At 38.7% G+C, this 27,234-nt stretch overlaps 1 protein-coding gene across 2 annotated transcripts in view; it reads left to right on the top strand.

Moving 5' to 3' along the window:
- SULT4A1 (sulfotransferase family 4A member 1) overlaps window positions 1-26,920 on the top strand; it is a 37,386-nt gene extending 10,466 nt beyond the window's left edge. Inside the window, exons 2-8 of one of the 2 annotated variants that reach the window (XR_014318614.1) lie at window positions 14,450-14,580; window positions 16,045-16,125; window positions 16,242-16,368; window positions 18,860-18,954; window positions 19,963-20,101; window positions 23,407-23,536; window positions 25,121-26,920. Coding sequence is in view for 1 of the 2 variants with exons in the window: in XM_082773271.1 (XP_082629397.1) it covers window positions 14,450-14,580; window positions 16,045-16,125; window positions 16,242-16,368; window positions 18,860-18,954; window positions 19,963-20,101; window positions 25,121-25,233 (686 nt within the window). In the remaining variant the exon portion in view is untranslated. The remainder of the gene's footprint in view (window positions 1-14,449; window positions 14,581-16,044; window positions 16,126-16,241; window positions 16,369-18,859; window positions 18,955-19,962; window positions 20,102-23,406; window positions 23,537-25,120) is intronic. The other variant, XM_082773271.1, reaches the window with a different exon arrangement.
- The last annotated feature ends 314 nt before the right edge of the window (window positions 26,921-27,234 follow it).

Here is a 27,234-nt window from a genome sequence, read left to right as displayed (position 1 = left end):
TGGCAGTTTTCTTCCTATCACCAAAGATTTTAAACTCAACTACTTCATGGTCACTACAGCCAAGACAGCCTCTTCACCCATGAGACCCTCTCTTTTTATAAGCAACAAATCAAGGAGGACACCTTTCCTGGTTGGCTCCCTTAGTACCTGTGCCAAGAAGTTATCATCAGGGTGTTTTAGGAATCTCCTGGATGTTTGTATCAGCTGTGCAGTATTCCCAGCTAATATCTGCCAAGTTAAAGTCACTCATAAGGACAAGGGTGGCTGATCTAGAGGTGTCATTAAAGAATAATTCATCAGTGTTGTCATCCTGGCAGGGTGGTCTGTAGTAGACTTCCACAGTGACATCTGCCTTACTTTTTTGTCCCTTAATTCTTACCCTGAGGCTCTCAACTATGTTGTCATCACCAATGGCAAGCTCTGTACAGCCCAGCCCTCCATTACATATAGTGCCAGCCCCCTGCCTCTTCTGCCCTGCCTGTCCTGTCTGAAGAGCCTGTAACTGTCTGTTGTAACACACCAGTCACATGACTTCCCACCAGGTTTGGGACAGAGCCAAGGCTTCTATCTGCGTGCATTTGTGTAGAATTATTTCAAATGTGCTTCACTGTACCCCACACTTTGTTTTGTTTAAGCTGTACTGTAGTTTATCACCAGAAGCCTGTTTTTGTCCATTTCCCCTTTCAAAACTAGTTTAAGCTCAGCCCTGCTGACTGTTGAGTAAACATCCTTTTCACCCTCTTAGCAGGGTGTGTCCTGTCAGGCACCAGCAGGCCTGGTGTTATGCAGACTATCACATGATCAAAAACTCCCCAAATTCTGATGGTGACACCAGCCGTGGATCTACATATTAGGTCTGCCTAATCCTTTTAATCTTGCTCTCTGGTACTGGAGGGATAGAAGAAAACACTAGCTGTGTGCCTGATCCTTTAACTAATTGCCTCAAGGCCCTAAGTCCCTTATGATTGTCCTTGGTCTTCTTTTTGCTACATGAAAAAACTTCTCGTTGCTGACATGAAAAAAACTATAATGGATAGTAATCAGAGGGCCATACCAGCCTAGCATTTTCCAGTAATGTCTCTTACGCAGGCCCTGGGGAGGCAGCAGACTTCCCTATGGGTCGGGTCCAGTTGGCATATGGGGCCGTCTGTTCCCCTCATAAGGGGGTTGTTGTCACCTATGACAACAACCTTTCTTTTTCTTGTGACAGAGGTGGTCATGATACTGGGGGTAGGCTGACTTGCCCTAGGTGATCCCTCTAACCTGGATTGACCTTCATCCACATCATCATTTGCCTGTCCTAATACCTTGTAGAGTAAAAGCACCTGGGAAGGTGAGGTAGCGGAGAGGGGTTCACCAGCCACCCAGAACAGAAACCTGCTTCCATTTCCCCATCTCATAAGTCCCCTTCTACTGCATGGTGGTCAGAGAGTAGGAGATCCTTAATTTCTTTTGCTGTCACTTCTGTCTCAGGGATGGTAAGAGAGTGATCCCACCAGCTGACCTCCTTCTCCGAATCCCTAATGCTCCTCAGCCTGCTCACCTTCTCCCCATATGTGAAATCAGTATTGACTGGGTTAGATAGATGATATGACCTCAAAGACTAAAGAATTAGAAAATTATGTAAATCAGCTAAACCCAACTCATTCTCATTTCATGTTAATGTTCATCTTTCATAGTGAAGATGTTAATGCAGTAAAGCAAAATGCTTGAACATTAGACTGAATTAGATTAAGCACATGTGATTCTTCATTCTTATTATGCAGTCTTTTATTAAACGACTTATTTCTTCTTTAAATTCCTACTAAACTGAACACCCTATATCGGAGAGAAGAAACTACTGCCTGCATTGTCCCATCAGTGCTGCTTCAGAAGTGATGCAAGTTTTTGTACGCTGGACATTTGGTATGATTTCTTTGCTACAGATACTCTGATCTTGGACAAGTTATTTAAGCATTTTGTCTGCATTTTCCATTGAAGGCATATGGATGTATTTCATCTCTGACAGAATTTGTTTAATGTATAATGACTAGAAATTCTCTTAGAGAAAAGGTATCATCTACCATCTATATTTTTGTAGATAAACTAGCAAATTATAGCTCTAAATTTGAATCAAGCATCTAGGAATTAGAGCTGAGCACATAATAATACCTTTATATGGGAATGTTTTTGTTTTTTAGCTTGGTGGAAGGGAGCAGCAAACAAAGGATTAATAACATGAAGCACCCAGCATCTAATCACTTTCAGCCCATGCAAAATTTCAGTAACACTTTGGAGAATCTGGAGAGATGTGGCTTAAGAGCTGAAATAATTAGGGTTCTCTATACCAAAGTCCTTTACAAACTGATACAGACCAAATAAACCATTTATGTTATATGTTAATCCTGTAACACATTGCAGATTCAGTAGCAAGAAGAATGTTTTGCTCTATATGTGCACAGACACACATGGCATGTCAGAGGAAACATTTGGAAACATTCATTTATAACATTTTGGTCAGATGAGACTATAGGCTTATGAGACCCATTGCGAGGAAAATGCATGGTACTGAGAAATGGCAGAAAGGAAGCATATCAGAGGCAGAAAGTGTGTAAGAAATGTTTAGCTAGCTAAGTCTGAGGCAGTGGCTGAGATAGCAGAGGATATAAAGTGAAAGGAGGAGCAGTGGAGAACCAACTACCGAGAGGTTTTTATTACTAAATGCCAAAGTACATCTATAATTTAAAAAAATGCAAGCTAATTTCATGTGCTTTTACCCACCCACCATTTATAGTGCAGGATGTGAAGGCCATCATCCTATATAAGGCTGCAAGTTCTGTATGATGTGTAATAACATTAGATCACCATATGGGATACAGACAAGGGTGCGGAATTAGCCCTTCACTGTGTCCAAATATGTGAGTAATAAATTCATCCAAGCCAACAAAATGAGACAAATGTGAAGCAGGTGAGATGAGACACATGTTCAGAAGATACACACAGCAGTACAGATTTGCTAGTACAGTGGCTGCTTTTGCAATGTCCTGCTGATGCAAGGCAATCATAAACCCAGGTTAACTATCCAGTTAAAAGCCTATTTACTGCTGATCAGGGTTGCCAGAGTAGCACAGAACTGCTACAGGCATTGCTAAAATTGGATTGCTTTATGCATATGTAGTTGAAGTGCACATTAATAATGATCAATGTGAGTGCTTCTGTTGGATCAGCAGCACTTCCTATCAGAAATAGTGTGCTCTCTTCAAGGATTTTGCAGCAATACTGAGAAAACCCATGGTGATAGATTGGAAGATCCCCTTTTGTACTCCCGATTAGATCTTTATCCTTCTTGTGATTTAACCACCTAATATATGCAAATATACATTAATGTGTAGACAAGCTTTGTCCAACAATTTTCCTGGAAGGGATTGAAACCGAGGCATAGAATTGCATTTCTGTTCACAACTGTCCTGGTTTCAGTTAAGAGAGAGTTAATTTTTTCCTAGTAGCTGGTAGAATGCTATGTTTTGGCTGAAGATGAGAAGAGTGCTGATAACACTCCGATGTTTTAATTGTTTACACCAAGCCAAGGACGTCTCAGCTTCTTGCTCTGTCCTGCCAATGGACAGGCTGGGGGTGCAGCAGGATCTGGGAGGGGACAGACCCAGGACAGGTGACCCAAACTAGCCAAAGGGGTATTCCATACCATCTGACGTCATGCTAAACAATATATAGGGGTGGCTAGCCGGGGGAGGGGGCCGGACTGCTCGGGGTTGGGCTGGGCATCGGTCAGCAGGTGGTGAGCAATTGCATTGTGCATCACTTGTTTGTACACATTGTTGTTATTATTATTATTATTATTATTATTATTATTATTATTATTATTATTATTATTATTATTATTATTATTATTATTTTCCTCTTAATAAACTATCTTTATCTCAACTCACGGGCTTCGCTTTCCTGTTTCTCTCCCCCATCCCAGAGAGGGAGGGGGGAGAGTGAGCGAACAGCTCTGTGGTGTTTAGCTGCCGGCGGGGTTAAACCATGACAACAACACAAGTCTGAATGCCAACCAAAGCACTTCAAGTGGTGACAGGCATCCTCCACGATATGTTTACCATAGGGGAAGTGAAACAGGTTCACCACTAATGGTATGAGAACAACCTCAACACAAGTTTCTGATACAGAAGCCCTGTTGTCTCCTGCCTTCACTGCATTTAGCTGCAGTCTGTATTACAACATTGTAGTACAAGACAAAGTGATATAGTTGTCCTAGAAAACAGTGGCGCTAAGGGTAATTAAAGACTTCCCATTAACATGATGAAGTCCTTCAGGGTGATTTAAAAAACAAACAAACAATGACTTGTCGTTACAGCAGTGTTCTTTTCTGCCTTATCCTTGGTACAGTGTTGTGTCACCTGTGTAAAAATGGAGGTGAATTCGATGCCATGGGGGAACTTTTTGCTGGAGATTAAGTTGAGCTCTTGCTGGGGTAATGAGTGCTGCAGTTCGGTCATCTTTTTCATGTAGGCCTTAAAAGACTGTGGGAGTGGGACTGCAGAGAAAGCAGGGGTTGGGATACAGTTGAGGTTAGACTGAGGTAACTGCATGTATCTTATGTATGCTCCAGGGATAAAGTAGGATTTGAAAGTCTAGTAGTACACCATTGGCACATCATTGTGAAGAATTATCATTGATAGTTTATATGGACAAAGTTTGCCAGATAATTTCCAGATGTTTGAGACAGAATCTGCCCAGTAGCATAAAATTAAAGCAATAAAAGCAGTCTTTCCTCCATGAATTACTTTCCTGGTGGCCTACCCTTTGTCATGACTGCATGATCCTGTGCTCACATTGCAGTTACGAAAGGGCTCTTTTCTCTGAATTGTGTCATGAGGATGCCCAAAGTAGGATGTTCAGAGAGAAGTCCAGGGAAAGAAGGTGACAACTGAATGGACTAGGTTTACTTCAGGCCTAGTCAACCTTGAATAAGTGTGGAAAGGGCAAAGAGGGATGTAATTCTGTCTGTCAGATAGTAAGGCACCAAGCAAGACCGCAGCTTTAATTGATCTAGATGTTATTTCCATGTTCCCAACATGTAATATTCCTTCCAGAGATGTTATACCATAATTTTTTTTTTTCTTTTTGTTTTAACGAGGTGGGTGTTGTGCTATCTTATGCCATGGCAGCATATTTTATTTGGTGAGTGGAAACAGGAAGAGAGGATTAATTAAGGATATGGGTAGACAACCTCTTTTAAAAGCATCTGCAGTAGTGCAGGGTTTTAGTGTCCTTAGGCTGCTGTTTGTCTTAAAGAACTGTCTGCAGAGCATTTTGTGTGAATGCATTCTCATTTGTCATTTGTCTCAAGGAGAATTAGGTTGGTGAGTTTATGCCAAAAAGATAAACTCCTTAAGTTAATTTAGCTGATGTGGTTTCACGTGAATTGGAACAACTTCACACAAGCTACTCCATTGGTGATGTCATCTGGTACTGACATCAGGAGCATCCATGGACAGGGACATATTTTACCAGACCAGCTAAGGCCTAAAGAGAACGGCCATGAGTAAAGTCCTTCGCCCCTCTCAGCTACCAACCAGTATCAGCTGTCAGTAAAGAACCTGTAACAAATTCTGGAACACCTAGGTACGATAAAATCATGGATGTGGGAACAAGCTACAGAGCATAAATCCTGACTCATCATTCAAAAGGCAAAGAGACAAACCAGTGTTGTCTTGTTACTCAAAATCTAGGGATAAAAAACAATCTGTGGATCTGGACCTGTCTCTTGGTTTGTAGTGCTGGTAGTATGCACCTACTCCGTGCTGTAGTTCAGAGGCTGAGAGGATATTATGGCTTGTTTGAGAGGGATAGAGAAATATTTTTTTGCCCCAACTGTCCCCAGCAAGAGGCCTTTGCCTTGTGGTCTACAGCCTGTTAGAGTGGATTGGCATAACCATGGTTTGTGTTATATATGGAGTGGTAATTCGTGTTGAGAAAATGGTTAGTATTAATAAAGAAGGGGGAGGTTTGGGAGTGTGGCCATGGGGGTCGGAAAGCCCCGTGGTTGATGGTAACATCAGACTCTTAACGATGAGGCCATCAGGAATGTAAAAGAGTTTAGAGGGAACAAAGAAGGGTGATTCAGGAGACTCCATGCAGTCTCGGGTTGCTTATTCTCCAGCCGTTAAGGCATGGAAGTTTCTGGGTGTTTGCTGTTGCTGTTATTTGCAAAGTTGTTTGACCAATGAAAAGTTGTTTTTTGAAAAGGACTGCTGTGGGGAGAAGGGTATAAAAGGGTATAAGAGGGGAGCCTGCCCTCAAGATAAAAAAAAAAAGAAAAAAGGAAACTTGATGAAGTTATGTCATCAATTATGAAATAGAAAGAAGGAATGAAGGAATGAAAATGAACAAGCAAGCAGGACAGAGACCAGGACGGGAACAGGCACACTGATCACCTCATGAAGATGGGTTCGGCCAGTCAGCAAACCGCTCAACGAAGCTCGTACTGAAAGTTGCTGGAAATTAGGTGCACCAGAGCTGGAAAGAAGCTCAAGCTGAGAGAAGCGGACCCGCGCACACAACTGCCCCTCGCTGGTAAGCAGTTGCGCATTATGGGGAAATACATCCTTAGGAACAAAGACTGTCCTGGTAACCTTTCAGCTTATTGTCCTTATTAACAATCAGACAGTTTATGCTCCTGAAATATGGGACCAAACTGAGGTCAAGGTGTGGGACTCTGCAACTAAAAGCGACAAGGTTGCAGTGGGATTGCTCAGCACCTGTCGAGCAATCTCTGAGGCCTTGAAGAGCTATGTGGGGCCACAATCACAAACGTGTGGTTTACCAGACAGTGAGGGAGCTGCGGGCTCCTTTACTGATCCGACTGCTACGCCATCGGCCCCTCTGCTGCTACAGCCATCGAAGGCTTTTGCTGTTATGCCCCCTGTTGACCTGAACGTGCCTTTTGACCCAGGCCCTATTGGCCTCGAAAAGGAGACTGATACGTTTTTTGTCGATCCAGGAAGAATAGGATACATAAGGCCCGAAGACCGAGTTGCTTGACAACTTAAAGCAAGACTTATTGTTCAAAAGGAATGGAAAATGGAGACTGTTAAGTCATGGAATTTAAAGGATTGTTTGTTACCTTTTCTTATTGTATAGGCATATTCGGGTTTAGTAAGTAAAATCAATGTTCTATATATTTAGAATGTTTGATGCTCCTGTGTGCGTGTTGGTGGAGCGTAGACTCCCTGCATACCCAGCGCTGTTTACTTGCCTTTTATACTTTTTATAAATATTTCTTTTATAAATATTACTAAATTCAGATTAGTTGAGACTTCATTTATAACAGGTTGGATAGAGATTTTAGGGAGCTTGTGACCCAAGCTGTTTTTCTTCTGGTTTTATGAAGTCTAAAGTAGTGAACATAGACAATCTAGTTTTCTGCTCTCCATGTCTACACTGGTAAACTGAAGACAGGGTCCACCAGGGGCAGGCTGTCATCAACATAGCTTTGTTGCTAGCCTGTTCCCTGGTGCAGTTTGCCCTTTCCCAGACTGCAGGCTCCCTAGCATGGGGTGGGAAGTAGCTGGAGCCGGGGAACGGTTCCAGGAAGCTACGGATGGGGCTGTCTTGTTTTGGGAAATTCATCTCTATGAATGCGAGTTTGGCTGCCCAGCATGTCCTCCCAGAGAACAGGCCCTGGCATGTTTCAGTTACTAGTGTAAGGAAGCCTTTTTCTGAGCTGTTCCTGTTGCTGTTGTTAGGAGTGGAACACACTGCATCATCTGCCTTGCTTTTGGCAATGGTGAAGCCTTTACAGTTGGTGCCTGGTCTGGGATGCACCTTGATTCATTCTGCATTTCTCATCCCACACTTGCTTGAGTAGTTAGTGCCCTAACGTAAGGGAGCATTAGGACTTGGGCCATCTTTTAAAAATAGTGCTACTGCATGAACTGAAAATAACACTGTTTTGTAACTGTTTATTGTTATTTTAGGATATGGTCTTATACATGGTAGTGTGAGAAACACTCCGTAGCCAGTAACTTAGGCTCAGGCGAGGATCTCAGTGAAGTAGTAATTTATTCGCGATTGCAATGGCGGGCACCCCACAAGCAGGAGAGAGCGCATCTACTAGTTCCAAAACACAGTTTATATACCTTTTGATGGCAGGACCCTCCCCTGTTTCCCCACTGAGTGGGTAATCCAGATTCACAATCTATCTGATGCTTCACAAACAATGCATGGCCTTCAGTCGCCGGCCTGTTAAATTTCAAATTTCTTTTGACATTTTTACTGCTTGAAGTGGTAATGTTTCTTCACTTATCTGACTTGACTTGACACCATGATTTTCACCTAATTGTCCTAAGGAGTCTGATTGTCTGCATTTTACAAGGTCGCCTGCTAAACTTTCTTATCACTGTAAGCATATCTCAGTACAACATTCCCTCCTTCTAAACAATGTAACTCTGCAAAAACAACATTTCTATTCCCACAGTAGTAATGCTTCTAAGGATAATAGATGTGTGTAAACAGTTCAGCAATAGCTTTTTTTTTAACCAAACAAAAGTACCTCTTAGCTCCAAATAGAATACACTTTTTATAGAATACAGTTTACAGCCTCTGGTGCTGTATATTCAAAATACAGCTCAGACCTTATGGACCCAGTTCTGTATTTTCTGATATAAGTCTAGCGAAAGACAAGTAGAGTTTAGCCTATTAGTTCTGTTTTTAAAAGCCATTAGCTTAAATGAAAACTAAACTGATTAATAAGTCCAAAAAGCTAAGACCCTACTTACTGAATGTTATTGGAAATCATACAGTTAACATTTGTTTTAAATCCAAATATGTTTAAGCTGTTGCTATCAGTTTCGGGATCTGGATTCAGTTTCCTCATGTTCCACAGATTCCTTGGACAAGTGAATACTGAATTTAGAGTCATTTAGGCCAAGTAAAGGGGACATTAATCTCAGCATAAGTATTCAGTTCCTTCTGAAAATCAGCACCATAATGAGGCAGTCAAAAATATTGGCAATATAAACATCATAATTTCAGCCTTCATTCTGAATCATGAGTCTCATCTAGGAACAGAAGAATTGGAATATCAAGGTCTACATATAATTTTTATTATTAAAACCTTAAGTGATAAAAATAAAAATCCGTGTTCTTAGGACAGTTGGAATTCCAAGGTGTAGGAGAACAAGGACATATGGACTTGAAGAAGAGAGATTTTTATGGTTTGTTTTTATGGTTTTTATTCATTTTCCTCTAATGGAAAAATTTGATTTTCCCTCCCCTGCTATAGGACAAAGATGAATTTGCCATACTTACCTGCAGATGTACACTGAAATTAGTGAAAGGGGAATGAGCTTGCAGGCAATTATAATTGTGTGGGAGAATTGTTTTACAGCACTTGCTAGACCAATCTGTAACAGCTTTGCAGCCCTCATTTTTAATGAGCACTCTATGTCTACCAATGCTATAAAAAAATCCACATATGAGTCATAATGGGTCTGTTACATTGTATTTGTTGAAACTTGATCAAGCACTGGTAGATCAAATGAGGTGCAACCAATTGGGAGTACTACAAAATTGTTAATATTAGCATTAGTATTTATTATGTTTTTCAGTATGACTTTCCTTACAAGGGATGAATAGAAAGAATATACAAAAGACCTTCACATCTTTGAGTTGCAGGCTTGTCCCATGTTAGTGGGGGGGAGAAAACTAAAATAAACTACAATAGAAACAATGGAGGGAAGGAAAATTTCACTGGAGGCATCCGTCTTTGTGTCTGCCACTTCACTTGGAAGAAATCTGTGAGGTGCAATAGCTGCATGTGAGTGTGCCAGTGACCAGAAGGTACTTAGAGGAGCCAGAGAACATCTGTGCAAAAAAATAATGCTCTTTCTTACAGAGGCTGTATTTGATGTTGAAAATAACATATAGAAACAGAAAGGAATAACTGGGAGGTGTTTCAAAGTCCTGGTTATCTTGCTATGCTGTCTGGTTGCTGCTGGAGCAGTTAGACTTACTGATAAGCAGAGACATTATGGTTGTGAACTAACCTTGCTAGTGTTGCTGAGGCACTGGCCTTGCAAGAGGGTTCCCATTCATTGCAGGGGTTTCTGTAGGGGTGTTTGTGGGGTGGAAGGATTCTTAGTGAGTCCTGATTCTGTATATCATTAGGCTGCAAAGGACAGCACAGCCCAACTAGCACAGTTTCAAACTGGTGTGATGTACAGTTTCTTTTGTACATGCCCTTATACAGAGTAGAAATGTAGTTTCATAGGTAACTTAAAAGGATCTCTTAAAAACCTGCAGGTTCTGGCAGTAGCTTATTATTGCTGTTTTCCCATCCCATCTCTTTCCAGATATTATATGATAAATTGGAACACTGCTTCTCCTGTGGCATTGTATAGACATAACGAAAAAGCTTGTCAGGGAAGAGTGTTTCTTGGGTACAGCACTTTGAAGTTCCTCTGCTGATTAGGTTCATTTTAGTTGAAATTGGATAGGCATTAATGAGTTCTGTTTTGGCAATATGACCTTGGAGTTAGCAGGGACAGTATTCTTCTTCTAGGATGAAATGTGGATTTGCAACAGTTAGAAGAAGGCAGGATAGAATCACTGGGTACTTATGAATGTTGCATCTGGTGCCTCAAGCCCAAAGGCTGACAGATTTATCCTGTTTGTCTGTGACTGTTCACTCTTTCTGTACCATGCCAGGTGAGGCATGCAAGTACAAGTGCATGCATTCATAAACACAAGGAGAAGGTGATGAAAAATACTAGAGAATTCACAAGATCCCCTGATTGGCTCCAAGAAAAAACTTTGGCTTTATATACATCAATGATAGCTTTTCCACTTAGTGACCTGCTCCTTTAATTTCACTTAAAAAGTGAGGAGCCCTCAAGTGACAATGCATCATGGTTGGCAGCCAGGCCAGAAATCTGGAGAGTATAAAGGTAAGCTCTGCACTTTTTTTTTTTTTCTCTTTAGCTTCCTTTATTTTATTTTCTTTAATTTTCTTTAGCTTTCCTCTTCTCTCCAACAAGTGTCATTATTGCCCCTTTTACTAAGAAATTTTCTGTAACATTTCAATCTGCCCAGGTTTTGTGATAAACAGGGATTATCAGAGGGATTAAATCAGCTTTAATACCCAATTCACATAATTTCTTTTGAAAACCTAATTTTCAGCAATTTACTCTAGGTCCAACCCCATAAAATGGCAGTTCTCATACTTCACAGACATCAGTTTATGTCAGTTGGTTTAAACAGACAATTTCTATATACTTTATACCCAGATGGGAAGTCAGGGGCAACAACAGAAGACTCACATTCACCTTCCACAGTGGCAAATTTAATAAACTTTGCTAGCCCCAGTGTAGGCTCGGGCATCTAGAAAATGGAGTAGAAAATCCTGCCCTAGGATTTAGGTCTGGAATTTGGGCTGCCATTTGTCTCTTGCTAGGCTAAGCCAACATTTCTAAAGCAAACGAATGTTCAGCTTTGTTGGTATCTGTAATTGCGATCTGAGTTGTTCTTAATCCTAATAGAGATGTGAAGAGGTTGTATATATATAATTTTATATAAATGTTTCTAGTTATTTTTTCTTTTTAAACAAGTTTTTTTTTTTTTTTTTTACATGGAGGAAATCAGGTTGATAATTTTGTACATGAGGCTTGTGTATGTGGTGAGGATAAATGAAAAGGAGGACAAGTACAAAAAAATCAGAGTTCTCAAAAGTTAAATCACTGCTTTTGATTGGCATTAAGACATGATATAAAATGATTTTTATGGTATAAAAATCATAAGCAGGATAAATTGAGTACTAATGTGGAAGAAAATCAGGCTAATATATTTGGTGTCAAAAGCGAAAACTAGCACAGAGTTCATGGGTGGGAGAATTCAGGATCAGAGATCATAATGCATCTGTAGGGAGGAGAAACTAACCTGCTGGCTGGCCAGAAGCCAAGTATCTATGCTATCAGTTTACAGTCCTCCCTGTTGTAGAAGAGTTTGCAGAAATATTTATCACTATATGAATTAGAATAGGATACTAGAGTATGTGCAGCATCCTACTGAATCATAGAATCATGCGTAGCTATAGTAGTTTATGTGTATGTGTGTATGAATACTTATTATTAGCACTGAGGTTCATAGATTCAAAGTACTGTCTTAAGATCAAGATTATTTTGTCTGCCATGTGCCCAGCATTACTCTTAATGAATAATTATTTTTGATGGAAGCACATTTAGATGAAAACAGTGAAGACTTCTGAGCTTCCAGAGGCTCATTTTCCTCCAAATCAGAAACCTTCTTCCCCATTCCTCCTACAAACTATGTGGATTATAAGACATTTAGTAGGTCTTTTCCTATCTCTCCAGTGCTTCGTGGATCTTGCTGGCAAACAAGGCAAGTCTAGTACATGGCCACAGGTCTGAGCAGAACTAGGTAAGGCCATGGGGAATGTTCTTCTCAGCCTTTACCTCCTAGTTACCTGGTTGACTTGGTGAAGAGCTGTGAGGGAACATGCTGCTTTCCTGAATTTTTCAGCATAGTCCTGCCTCAACCCAGCATCCATCCTGTATTCAGAGGCACAGTGGAAATGGTGTCTTTTTGTCTAGAGAGCAGCTAAGAGGAGATAGATTGAGACTTAGAAAGTCCTGGTGTTGGAGTTTATCCCTACACAGTTATTCCTTTTCCTTTCATGGAACGAGGTTGCTGTAATAGCTTTTTTTTTTTTTCAAGCAGAATTAGAAATACAGAAATAAATTACAGAGAACCAGGATGTCTTCTGTCAGAATAAATATTTAATGAGAACAAGGGTTGTGCTTATTCAGAGTCACAAGGACTGATACTGAAGTACCCTATGTATCTTAATTTTAATACATAAAATATGTGCTTGGACTTAAAAATGCAGAGTGGACAGCCTCAAAGGCAAGTGTGTATTAAGTCTGTGACAGCTGTCTCTGGGTGATGATAATGTAAAAGTTTATTTTTTTTCAAGCAATTTTAATTTACTCACCAATCAGTCAGGAAACAGAAGTCTTGAAGTACTTATTTTCCAAAGCAATTTTTAGAGAGGTGTGTGCTTTCATATTTCATCCAGACTGTGTTCACTCTAACCAGCCTCTACAGTATGTGAAACTTTTTTTTCTTACTCCTAGCACAGATTTAAAAAAAAATAATAATATGAATAATGATACAACAATTTTCTTTTTGTTGGAAGAACATACAGGAATTTGTGCTTTGTTCATGTATCTTTGTTCATGTGTACAGTCATAATATCTAACATGAATTACTTAATGAATTTACAAATTACTTGCAACTTGCAAATTATTTTCAACATAAATGGGACCAAAAGGCATGATTTCTAAATTTGCAGCTAGTTTTTCCAAGGTCATGAAGCAGATAGGTTTGGGTTATTTGGTCCTTTAGGTAACAAGAGAATAAATCCTGGTTTAGTTTTCCTTACTACTCAAAATTGTTAAAGAATTGGTAAGTCTGTCACAGTATCCAGGATTTCCCACATCCACATGACTTGTCTTTTTAAACCATGGGGTCCCTTGACTGTTAGATCAACTTGATCTTGTCTCATTCTGTTTCTCCATCTCACCAAAAGCCCATGCTTTTCTCTTTTTAAGGCCCTGGTGAATATCTCTGAATTCTGTTAGTCTGTTTAGAGTGTTTCCGGCTTTCCAGTCGTACCTGCCTGAAGGTGAAATCAGTTGAAATAGTTTCCCTGTTCAAACTTACGTTTGGAATACCTTTTAACTTTCCAATGTGCAGTCATTAAGGCTATATTATTTATTGGTTGCTTTTTAAGTGTCTTCAGACTGGAGAAAGGTACATAATTAGGGCTTCTAAAGCTTATGACTAACTCACTACACATTGATGTGGTCAGTGGTTTATCCAATCCATAAAATGGAAGTATAAATAGACTCAAATAAGTATGTAACAGTAGAACTGCCTACAGTTTAGAATAGAGGACACTGTGGCTGTTTCCCGGTATGGTCACTATAATGCAACTTGGTCACTATAATGAACTTGGATGACCTCTGTCAGCTTCATTTTTTTTTAATTTCTAAAAGTGAGATAGTAGTATTTACATAACTAACATTCATAGGGTAAGACTCAGTATATATAAAATGCTTTCCAGTTCAGGAAAAATACTTTTCCAAGTCAGGTAAAAGGACCGGGAAACAAAAACATAGTCATATTTAAGTTACTACCAAAGATAAACCTCAGATATTCTATGTGAAAGGAGATATTCACGTGTTAAAAGAACAAAACAAAGGGAGCAGACATACTACATGAAAACAGTAGCTATACACTGAGTTCAGAGCAGACTTGTAAGGACAAAAGTTATCATTATTTGTATGTCTAGGTCTCCCTTCATATGCTTCTGTTTAGATAAGAACTGTAATGCAATCTGTTCTCTTTCATTGTTTGGTTTATGCAGGCACAGGCTTGCTACAGGAAGTGGTTTATCTAGTGAGTCAGGGAGCTGATCCAGATGAGATTGGACTAATGAATATAGATGAACAACTTCCAGTCCTAGAGTATCCTCAGCCTGGTCTGGACATCATCAAGGTACAATGTATTGCAAAGAAAGTCTTTCAGCATTTGGATATCTTTTTTTTGTAGAATCCATATTTATCACTTCATCTCATCCTGTGTCCTTGTCCTTTTCATCACTGGACTTGCTCAGTTTGTTGAAATGATTCAGAATATTACTGGGTTATTTTGAAGTTGCTTTTATTAAGCTTGTTTATACTCTATGTAAAGTCTTAAAACATGTTTCTCAACATCCTAAATATCTTGAGAATGGATTTCTTGAATAAGAGAGTTCTAAGCCTCCTTTCCTTGGAAGCTCCCCAAATAAGACTGATTTGCTTTGATCCCTTTCTTGAATTTGCAAAAGAACTATACAGAGATCTGTGGATCTATAGACCCTGTACTTTGGATTTGCATGTCTAGATCCTTAGAGACCTAGAGTCTGTGAATCTGTAGACTCTGTAATGTACCTAGAGGAGTTTGGAATATTCTGCCTGTAATGATTTCCATGTTATTAAGAATCACTCAGACTAGTGGCATGGCATGTGTGATTTTATTATTGCTGTAACTACTTTAAATACAGTCATACCTTGGAATGATTGGCCAAAATACTAGGCTCCATTCTAGAACTTCTACAGTGCTTAATGAATTGCGCTAGCTAAGGCTGGCATGGATAGATCTAAGCTAGTTCTGGTCACTGACAACTGCAGCATCAGTCTGCTTTTAAGCTGAGAGCATTTAGAGGTCAGAGGTTGCTTTTCTTTTTCACTGTGTGACCCTATTCCAGTGAAACCTCAGTGCTACTTCAGTGCAAATATGTGGTGGCAGTAGTGAGAGGTTTAGTTTGAGGCTACACTCAAACTAAACTCAAGTTGGTATATGCTACCAACTTGATCTAATACTAGTTTATGCAGCTTTCAACTCCTGACAGATTGTGTCATAAGACATTTTTTTCTGAAATTATGACAGAAAAATGCTTTCTGTTTTGAAAAGTGTTATTATACTCAAGATAAACCTCTCGATTGTCTAGGCCTATTTTTGAGGAAAAAATAAATTGCAGGGTTATAATTTATAAGTTAAGAAGTTAAGGATTTTCTGAAGCTCCTCATTTAGAGCTTCTTTTTTTTTTTTTTTTTTTTTTTTTTTCCCACAGAATTTTAGTGGAAGTATTGGAGGAAACAAAGTTAGTGTTACAACAATAATGCTATCGTTACACTTTTCTTGAGAAGGTCCTACAAATGGAAGTAGTTTCAAAACAAAACAAAAACCACACACAACAATTTCTACAATTTCTGCATATACACATTATCCATCCTTTTGATTTAAAAAACAGATGCAATTCCCTGACCTAATATCTAGTTGCAGACCCCTATTAATTTAATAAGTGACTTAGTGAATGTAACTCAGGACAGTAAAGGACATCAAGTGTGACGGCTCAGGACAGCTCAGGATGTACCAAAACTAATACACAATAAGAAACATTTCTTTGCTTTATTTTAGGAACTAACATCTCCTCGCCTCATAAAAAGCCACCTACCATATCGTTTTTTGCCTTCAGACCTCCATAATGGCAATTCAAAGGTAAAAATTAATTCATGTTTATTTAACTGAACTAGCAGCAGTTGTTTACATGCTTTCGGAAATGGGGGGGAGGGGGGGGAAACTTTCATTAAGATGATTTTCGCTCACTGTTGTAGGTAATATACATGGCTCGCAACCCCAAAGACCTGGTGGTGTCCTATTACCAGTTTCACCGCTCCCTAAGAACCATGAGCTACAGAGGAACATTTCAAGAGTTCTGCAGAAGGTTTATGAATGACAAGTGTAAGGAGCATGTGCACATGCTGTTACACATGTATTTTCATCTCTGCATTCCCTCTGCAAGTACAGAAATGAAGTGAATAAAGGTGCAGTTGTTTTGTTTATAGAGCAGGGAGGTTGCTACAGATACAGTACTGCATGGACTTAAATTTGTCTATGTGAACTGTGGCGATGCCTTCTTAATAATTGCCTTACAATTACTCACGCCATGGGCTTGATACCATTTTACTTCACTCAGGCAAATTCTGGTCTACTCTATTTTTTAAAATTCAGTTTGCAAGGCAGTGGGTACCCTGTGAAAAGTGGTGAATGTGCCTGGCACCGGTTGCTTTCAGTTCTCTATGCTTACCTACTTCTGAGTAGTCTTTCTGCTCCTCAAGAAACATTTGCTATGGTAATTCCTTTAGTATTCTTATTTAATTCTGGAACTTGAAATTTGTTGCTAGCAAGATATCTGTTATGCACAAATATTTCTAGTTTGCATGAGACTGAGCTCATGGAGTACATCTGTAGAAATATATCAGTAAGCTGAAGTGAGCCCCTGTAAGAAAGCAGCTGTAGGCTGCTACTGTCTGAATATATACCACTGAAATGAGAATACAGTAACCTGCATTACAGCAGCTCAGTAGATGGATACCAAGTAACTACTTTGAGCAAGGGCTATATTGCAACACACCCACCAACTGTTCCCATTCCAATTGCACTACCGTAAGTAGTTCTGTTGCACCAAATCAGTAAACTTAGGGGAGAGGGCAAGCCCTATATTCTCATGTAACTGGCTATCATTGGGCTTTTTGCTAGCGGATTGCTACATGTTGTAGCTAGTGAGATTAAAAAATAAATTATTAGCAATTTTTTTACTGCTTTATTTGTCTACAAAATCTTCTCTGTGATACCCTAATGTGATGCTAAGAAGCCACCCGACACCTTGTGATCTGCTCTGAGACCAGGATCTCTTCTAGATCCAAACTTCCTTAAAATTGGTGTATGGAGGGCTTGATGCTAAAGAATCAATATAATACTAAAGGGAATTAAAAAGTAAAAGCCTGCCAGTGGAGGTTAGTTAACAGGCTTTATAACCTTTGTCATTTTCTTTTGTGCAGGCAGGGTGAATGATCTCCTTCTGTTCTAATTCTGTTCTGTTCAGTTTTTTCTTCTACATTCCCCAGGAATGGGAATCTTGTCTGTAGCCTGTGAGCATGAACTACTAGACTGGAAACATATGAAACATATATTAAAAGACCTAATATAGAAGGGAAGTTCTGTATTCTTTTTCATATGAAACTGACTTCTGTGCATTGAAAACTTTTCATATACTGAAATGATATTGTTCTTTTTCAAAGGGAAAAGGTGGCTTCAAAATACAAAGCTAAAATGTTAAATGTTTTCTAGTGCTGTTTACTATAAACGTGACTAAAAATACTGAGAAAATGTGTAAAACTGCTCACCATATTTGCTTGGCTCCTGCCTTGATTATATGACATACTTTTCGGGAATTTATCACTGGTAAGAAAGGAATATCCAGAATGCATTTCTCCTCCAGTTTTCATTTTGGTAATATTAGCAGTAAAAGATACTCTTTGGGTAATAAATGCTAGTGTCTGTAACTCTGCTACACACATGTAGACGGACTGAAATCAGCACAAATATGGACTTTATCAGAGAACTGGAAAATAAAGAAAGAATGTGTGTGTGTGTGTGTGTGTGTGTTAGAATTTCTAGTAACCACTGCTGGAGCAGAACTAGGAACGTAGGCCTTCCCAGTGTAGCACCTTGGCTACTTGGAATACTTCCTGAGACCATGTTCTGGCGTAACTGTGTCAGTTGCATGGAAGTACTAAGAAAGTTATAACAGAAGAGAATAGGCCTTAAATTTTAGAGGGTACAAAAGATGTAATGATAAATAGAATACTCTGTCAGTATATCTTCAGTTTTCTGAGAATGACAGTGGAGAAAACATATAGGTCTCTTTCCTCAATACTTATCTAATTAAGAAATGATGATAGCTGTTAGCAGGTTTTTTGTCCATCATAAAAGATGCTCTATGGAACTTTCCACTAGTGAATATCTAGCTTCAAAATGATGGAAGGTGCAGTGTGATAATGCTAATTGCAGAAATTAACACAGGTTAAAGCCACTGAAAATTTGCCTTCTGCAAAACTATCTATATAATTTATGTTTATGTTGGCTCCACTTCTGTGCAGTAGTCAGGCATTACTAATACTGAGCTCTAGAGTGGTTCATAGTGAAATATAGTTACATTTTCTGTTGAACATTTTTTCTTTGACAGATTAGCTCTTTTGAGTATTCCAAACTGATAGCAACACTCTTTTTCAATTAAATTCATTGATGTGCATGGCAGTGGGTCAAAACTAGGTGGTTCTCTTGTGAGCTATGAACCTCTCCAATTATTTTATTTCTTTCCTTTTTTTGAAGAGGAATTAATAACTTTTTTTTTTTTATATGCCTATCATAATATCTTCTGTACCTGTAGTAGGATATGGTTCTTGGTTTGAACATGTCCAAGAGTTTTGGGAACATCACATGGATGCCAACGTGCTTTTCCTCAAGTATGAAGATATGCACAAGGTAGGTTACATGTAGCAAAGAGGTATTTTAATTGGTTTTAGCATTGCAGCATTTAAAACATATGAAGGGAAAAAAATGGTTCATGTTTCCATAGTTGGGCTTCCTAATGTCTGATAGCATTTTTAAAGTGCTGGCATTCAATTCATTTCATGGACTGTCAGCACTTTTGTAAAAGCAGTAATTTACTCAGGAATACACCTGCATGTTTAGGTGCTCCATTGCTCACACAGAAGGCAGAGAGGTGTAACTGCTCAATGCTTGCTACCCTCAACATTTGGTGTTCACTTAAAATGTCTTACAGTGTGTGTTGTATCAATGAGGTATCACTCTCTCATCAGGGGGTTTATCCTATGTATTCAGCATTTATTCTGATTATTGGGTTGTTCTTACTATCATATAGTGAGCTATCTGAATAACGATTGGGGATGATCATGTAGCATAAGGTGAACATAATTCTAACGTCCTTACAGTGTGTTGGATAACAAATCCACTGTATTTTAAATCAGAAATGTAATGGAAATACTACATAGAACATCAATTTCCATTTCCTATTGCAATAATATATTTTTGAGAATTAGTGAAAATATTTCAAAATGCACATCTATATAATTTCAGCTTGTATTTTTTCTTAAACCTTCTCATGGAGTTGGATGCTAAAAGTTGTAATATAATCAGAATAATGTTAATAATTCAGTAATGATGATTTCAAACCCATTATTTTGAATAACAGTATATTCCTAACCCCTCATTGAGGGATGCTGCTGAAAGCTGGTAGCATCACAGCATCACTCTGTTTCCTATCTCTTCTCCCCTATTTACTTGGAATATGTGGGTTTACTTTCAGCAAATAGGAAGATGGGAAAATTTTTATGGTAATGTTTCTGCAACTTTTTCATTGATATTTTTTGCACTCATCAGGATGTAATTCACTTTGAAGTATTTACACTCATACAAAAAAATCATTTAAAATACTGTAAAATAAACTCATCTTTAAATGCTCTCTTACAGGACCTAGCAACAATGGTTGAACAACTCGTGAGGTTCTTGGGAGTTTCTTATGACAAAGCACAGCTGGAATCCATGGTGGAACACTGCCATCAACTCATCGATCAGTGCTGTAATGCAGAAGCCCTTCCTGTTGGCAGGGGTATGTTTAAAACCCACAGTAAAACTTAAGAGTGGAAGTTGAAAGAAGCATTTGACAGCTTAGTAACATCCAAGATATGCTAAGATGTTTGCAAAATATTGCTCTATAAATGATGTGAGGAAACTGGTACAATTTTGAGGTTTGTTTCGGAATAAAGTCAGGTGGAAGTGATTTAAAAGAATGGAAACATTCAAGATCAACAGTGCATATTGAGCATCATCCAAACTGCTCTGTTGGAGAAGACAAGATGTCTTTGGCTTACTTCAGCTGATTGAGCTGTTGATGCTGGGAAGATTGCTTGGCTCCTTCTGACATTTGGCACTCCAAAGCCCATACAATTCCATTTGTCCTGGCCTAAACCCTTGTGTTTTGTTTTATCAGATTTTCTAGAATAGCAAATCATTCTAGTTTCAAGGCATCAAATGACAAGAACTTCTAGTTTTCCTTATGTCCTTTTTTCATTGTCTGTCTCAGCTGTTTAAAATGTGTGTAGCTTATAGACGTTTATTCTTTTGAGGTCTTTCTCTAGGAACCCGAAGTGTCCTTTGATCTGTTTATACATCTGTATTTCAACAATGCCAAGAGATCAAGTCCTTTCTCAGTCTTCTTTCTTATAAGCATAGGAAAGTGGACTCAGGAAGTCTCCCTCTACATATTTTCTGTGGGCTGCTTTACAACACTTAAAGACAAGAGCATAAAGAATGAGACGGATTTCCTATGTCATTGTCACAAGTGCCTTGTTCAGGATAAAAATCACTTTATGCACTAATTTAATTCATTTTTAAGTTTAACTTTGTTTCCCTCTCCCTTTTTTGTCTATCTGTGGCCACATTAGCACATTTTGCTACAGCATCAAACATGAAGCTCATGCTTATTGTGACCACACAGTCTTTTCAGAGGAACTGATTAAAAGGTTATTGTCCCTTATTCAGGGAGCATGACCTGAATGTTTTGTTCTTAAGTTTCTGTGTAGGAGTCCCTTCCATATTACTTCTCTCAGCCAATCTTGTTATGTGCAAATTTTATTAGCTGTAATTTTTATAATTCTCAAATCTCTGATAATCGCTATCAAATCTCTATCAAATATCATTTGACTGCTAATTTTGAGTAAGCCAATTGTTTACTCATTTATCATGCATTTTACTGACTGTGGGGGGGCAGTGTTAACCTTGGCTGGCTGCCAGATACCTGCCAAGCTGCTCTCTCACTCCCCTTTCTCAGCGATACAGGAGGAGAAAAAAGGATGAAAAAACTGAGTCAAGATAAAGTTGGGGAGTTTGCTCACCAGTTACCATCATGGGCAAAACAGACTTGGCCTGGAGAAGATACAGTCCTTCACAAATTGGTCCAACATGGTTCCTTCCAGTGGGCTGCAGTTCTTCAAGAACTGCTCAAGCATGGGTCCTATCCATTGGGTACAGTCCTTTAGGAAGAGCCTGGGTGCCAGTGGGCTGCAGCGTGGATTTCTGTTCCGACATGGTCCTCCCGTGGCTGTGGGGGAACAACCTGTTTCACCACAGTATTCTACATGGCCTGCAAGGGAATCTCTGCTCTGGCATGTGGAGCATCTCCACCCCCTTCTTTTTCACTGACTTTGTTGTGTGCAGGGGTGGTTCTCTCGCATTTTTTTTCTAACTTTTTTTCACAGCTGCTTCACAGCAGTTTTTTGTCCCTTTTAAAATATGTTAGCACAAGAGGTACCACCAGCTAATGGTGCTCAGCTTTGGCCAACAGTGCTTTGGAGACAACTGGAACTGACTCTGTCCAACATGGGCAGCTCCTTATCTCTTCTCACAGAGGCCACCCTTGCAGTCCCCCTTCACCCTCCCCAAACCTTTCCACGTAAATCCAATACAATGTTATGTAATTGCATTAAAAAACACTAACATCACGTGCCTTACAGAAGTCCATTGTATCTTTGCGTTTACCTTTACTCAGTCAGACTGTAATCTTATGAACATGCAGTCAGGTTTGTTTGAGAGGATCTGTTTCCCATGGAAGCAGCTCTCTGCTATTCTATATGACCTTTATTGTCTTGGCAGGCCTTATGCCAGTTTTCATTTCCCTGCACAGACTCTGGTCAGGGTAACTGCCCCTCAGTAACTTACGCTGTTTGTATGTTGGCACAAACGTTTCAGAGTGTCACACTTTACAAAAGCTATTGCTCAGACTTCCTTGCTTTTATCTGTGACTTTGTAAAAATCTATCTAAAGTTTGCTGGCTTGAGGTAAAATTTTGGTAAAGACAAAGAAGTTTGTAGTTTTTCTGGAAAACGTAATCTCTGTAGTCTTTGGTAGTCTCCAGTGCATAGTGTGTTTTTCTGCTCTTAGATATCTTACTTTCAACTCTCATCCTGCCCTCCTCCTGCTTGTTCAAACTGAAAAATCCAACATGTAATACAGGTTGTATCTTGTGTAAAAAACAGAGACCATCTAATTTGCCATAGAATTTTACAGCAGATAACCAAACTCATATTATCAGCTTACTTCTCTACTGTGAAGGCAAGATCAAAAAATGAGTCTGGTAAGACATCTTGAATGCCTCAGAGAAAGTGTTGGATGTAAGTTTAAGATCTTACAAACAACAGAGCCACGTTTTCTTCAGTTCAATTGTATGAAGTAACACAAAAACTTAGATTTGTATCTAACCTCTGTTACCTGGAGATCTGTGGAGCAGCAGCACAGCCAAAATCCCTCCTTTTTTCCCAGTGAAAGTCAGCAAGGCAGTTGTGAGAGAGAGGTGAAGCTGTAATATCAGAGAAAACAGAGAGAAGGGAACACAGCTGCTGTTGAGTCCTTCAACAGGCAGAAAGGTCAACAACTGCCCCTGCTGCCCAGGTCATCTCCATTCAGATAAACAGGGTGATGCCCACTTTTGCATGTACCATTCTGTGCATGGTGTTAGTATTCATTGTTCTGTAGTGGAGCCTGCAAGCCCCAGTCAAGGGTCAGAGCCTCTTACTGCTCTCTTCTAACAAACCTTTCAAAAAGATGTTTCTGTTTTGTAATAAAGAAGGGAGCTACAACAGCTGATTTAATATTTTGTCATTTGTTCACTGTGTGCTTTTTAGAAAATAAATCCTTATTTTGAATTTATTTTGTTCACTTGTGTCTGACTTTTACAATATTTTGTTGCTTTAGAATGTAGCTTCATTGACAGTGCTTTGTTCTTCTGTTCATTTCTGTGACAGAATTGTGGCAGTTACATGACAGCTTATTGTAATTTGTTTCAAATATTTTTAATTTGTCATTAGTTACATTTACATTATTTTGCTTTATTTTAGTTCTTCATTTTTTTTCTTTTAGCACATTCATCTATACTCTGAAGATAACCCTGAGCTGCTGTGAAAGCAGAGCAATGATTAGATATATTATTTACATTTGACTCATATCACATCATAACTTACACAGTTGCATGATTCAAATCATAAACCAGGTGGGTGACTTTTTTTGACAACCTATAAATTCATGTGGTTAAAAAAATATATTTCAAATAATCCACTGCATATGTGTTTTGTAAAAGTTGTTATTTGTTCATATGTGCGGTTAGGGAGATTCAGAAAAAAAATATTTATCTTTCTGAAGTAGAGGAAGGAAATACTTCTTAACATTATTGAAAGATAAATACAGGCTTTTATGTTTTATACTGCACTTCATGCAATTAGAGTTACCAGAATAAAACTGATTATCAGATGTTTCTGATTGCAAGAAATTTCTTCATGTTTGATACAGGACAAACTTGGCAAAAACAAAATGATACATTTTTAGTCAGTTTCAGGTTCTTTAGACTCTTTTGATCCTAAAGCAAACTGCAACACTATCATACCTTCAGGAGTTATAGGAAAATCCTGATTTCATTAAATGGCCCTTGTCACACATACTGTATCATCATGTTAATGCGTAATTTATAGAAGTTTCAAACAGTTTTATCTTTGGATTCAATTATAGAGTTGCCGCATAAAAACAATGGTAATTAAATACGTACTCTTCATATGCATCAGATGCTTAATTAAGTTACCTGCACGTAGTTTTGTTCTTGCTGTTATGATTAAACTCTGTGGTAGCATAGTCTTAGTTTTCCTTTCATTTATTCCAGCTGAACTAGCCTGGATTTTGTCTTTATTTACACCCAGTATAAATGAGAAGATAATTGTTTATCTCATTCTGGTTACTCCATGGGGCTTATTCATCAATAAGTAACCCAACAAGAATACAAGTTAAAATTTGTTGCAGAGTAACTGTTGATAAGGGGACTGTAGCCTTTGACTGGTGACTTCAGCAGTGTCATCAGGTTGTATCACTAGTTGGGTTCAGTAAAATAGAAGAATACTCCATACAAGGTAGAAGTGTTCAGTGTTCATACTGTATCCACCAAAAGATTTGTCTTCCTCGTGTATAAAATTAAACTTAAATGTCATAAGCTGGTTGCATGGCACACGTTCTTGTCAATATCTTGTCAATAGATACAATCTGGGCATTCACTGGTGTTTTACAAATCGTTTCTTTCCATTCTAAGAAACATAAATTCATCTGTTGAACTTATCTTTAAACGTAAAATACTAGAAATCAGCTATGCTAAAATCTCAGTGATCAAAATTCAACAATCAGCTTAATGCTCTGTGTTTCATGTTTCTGAATTGTTTTCCAATGAGTATATGGTAAAGGCACGGTCATTTTGAAATGTATTGTTGTTATCTGACGGCATTATTAAGCATCCATACTTTGAACTGACACCAGAAATTAACTTGTAAGTTAATATCCAAAACAAAATCTGTATTTATAGTTAATTAAAGCTGGAGCAGTATCTCATAAAAATCTGAATTTTTCTTTTATAATACTCTTCCAGTGCAGATGACAAGGCGATTGGGGAAGATAATGAATAGTATCAGGTCTCATTGGGGTTTCAGTGAAAGTTAAGATCGATCAGCTTCTTACAAATTATTCTTGGTGCCCTGTACAATTAGACTGTAAAAATTTGGTGTTCTCTCCACTGTCTGACTGTTCCCTCTCTGTGTTTCAGGTCGAGTTGGGCTATGGAAAGACATCTTCACTGTTTCTATGAATGAGAAATTTGATTTAGTCTATAAACAGAAGATGGGAAAATGTGACCTCACATTTGATTTTTATTTATAAAAATGCATGCTTATGATATCCAAATATAGAAGTGCTTTATGCATTCATTTATTACCTGCTGGACAAACTACTGTAGCTATTATGTGTAACCAGATTTAAAGAAAGAAAAACAATCGAAGTAAACCATAGATCAAGTAAGCAATCTAAGAAAACCTTAAACAATTTAAGTGTAAACCAGATACGATTATCTTTGATCCTAAACAGCTGTTCATTTTCTGGTATTTTGATTATTTGTCCACATGCAAGAACTTCCTAGACAATACTAGAACATTCAGTTGTTAAGGAATTGTATTATATACGTATAAGGTATGTATCAAATGTGCAACTAGAATGTACACCTTTTCAGGCCCATCTTGCTTATTTAATGTTTTATAATGCTTTTCACTAGGACCTAAATAAATGTCCATGAACCAAATAAATTATTTCAGAGGGGAACAAGTAACAGGCCAAAACTGTATGCTAGAATGATCTCAGGGGTTAATCATCACATTTATTTTTATAACTGGTAAATCAAGTATAAATCAATCCCATTCCAAAATAAATTATCAAAGTGGGATTCACATTAAGTTCTGCACACCCTTATCTCTGTAATTTCTGAGTAGATTCTGTGTACTGGCACACTCTGCAAGACAGGCCTTGTTATGAAATATAGCTGTGATTGTCACTAATCCCCAAACCCATGCATGCTTTCATGGATGACTGCACACAGCAGTCTTCTTGATGGAAGAAGTTCAGCTCCATGCAGAAGGTCAGCAAACAAGCTTTCAGCCTGCAGCTCTAGCTTAGTCCCTCAAAATGGGGACCAAGACATCTGGTGCAGAGGTCTTTCTTCAGGAATTAGTCTCTAACTCATGTTGGTTTACTGTGCAGATCTGAATTTCACCTATTAGATACAATCAGAGAAGATAGGGTGCTGGATATCCTCCTGTTCCATCAAAACTTAAGGACACTCAGCACTGTTCTCTGTGCTGCTGGACTCCCTCAGATCTAAGATAAAGTGGATATGTGTGGCAATGTTAGCAGGCAGAGGAAGTGGCTGCAATGAAGGAAGAGAGTTTAAAAATACACCACCAGGTGAGAGTATTGTACAAATATTCATGCAGAACGGTTTCAGTAATTGTTAGTCATGGCTAGTTGGTCTGGATTATGATCAGGATGCAAGTTGATTTTTTTTTTATTTTCTATGACAGGTACACAAACAGCCTGAAGCAGGCTCCTATCACTGTAAAACTCTCCAGAATTATTTCATTCTGTTAGGTAATTACATCAATGCCTTTTAGGTTCTCAGCTGCAGGAGGGTCATTTTTGCTAGTTAAATATTCAGTCTCACCAAAAGCCATGAGGAAAGACTAGCAGATTTTGGGTGTTTCAGTTCTGTTGGAAAACAAACTGTCAGTTTAACTGGCAAATGGTGTAGCATGATGTGGCTTGACAGCACTTTTCCTTGTATATTTGTGGGTGAAAATGCTTTCAGTGAAATTTTATTTCTATTTTTATATTTTTAGTAATGTATGAATATTAAGCAGTACACATTATACTTCTGTGCTTGCTTGCTTATTGAATAAAAGATGTGTTCCATGCATTATGGTTTGCTCATTTTGGAGACCTCCAATTCAAGCCTTGTAGTCTTCAGATACAGATCTGCTTCACTACCCACACCTCCTAATTTAGGACAGAACTGCAGCTAGATGGCATTAAATCAAACCACTGTCTGACCCAGTGAGCTGTTTCTGACAGCAGCCTATAACAAATCACAGATTCACACAGAATCACAGAATTGTAGGGGTTGGAAAGGACCTCAAGAGATCATCGGGTCCAACCCCCCCTGCCAAAGCAGCTTCCTTAGAGCAGGCTGCCCAGGTAGGCGTCCAGACAGGCCTTGAATATCTCCAGAGAAGGAGACTCCACAAACACACTGGCCAGCCTGTTCCAGGCCTTTTCTCACCGTGAAGAAGTTCTTTTGCATGTAGGTGCAGAACTTCCTGTGCTCCATTTTGTGGC

The sequence above is a fragment of the Aythya marila genome, assembly GCF_965140915.1.
Source record: "Aythya marila genome assembly, chromosome: 1".
Lineage (NCBI taxonomy): Eukaryota > Metazoa > Chordata > Aves > Anseriformes > Anatidae > Aythya > Aythya marila.
The sequence above is the reverse complement of the archived record's forward strand: the minus strand, read 5'-3'. Positions and strand labels throughout refer to the sequence as shown.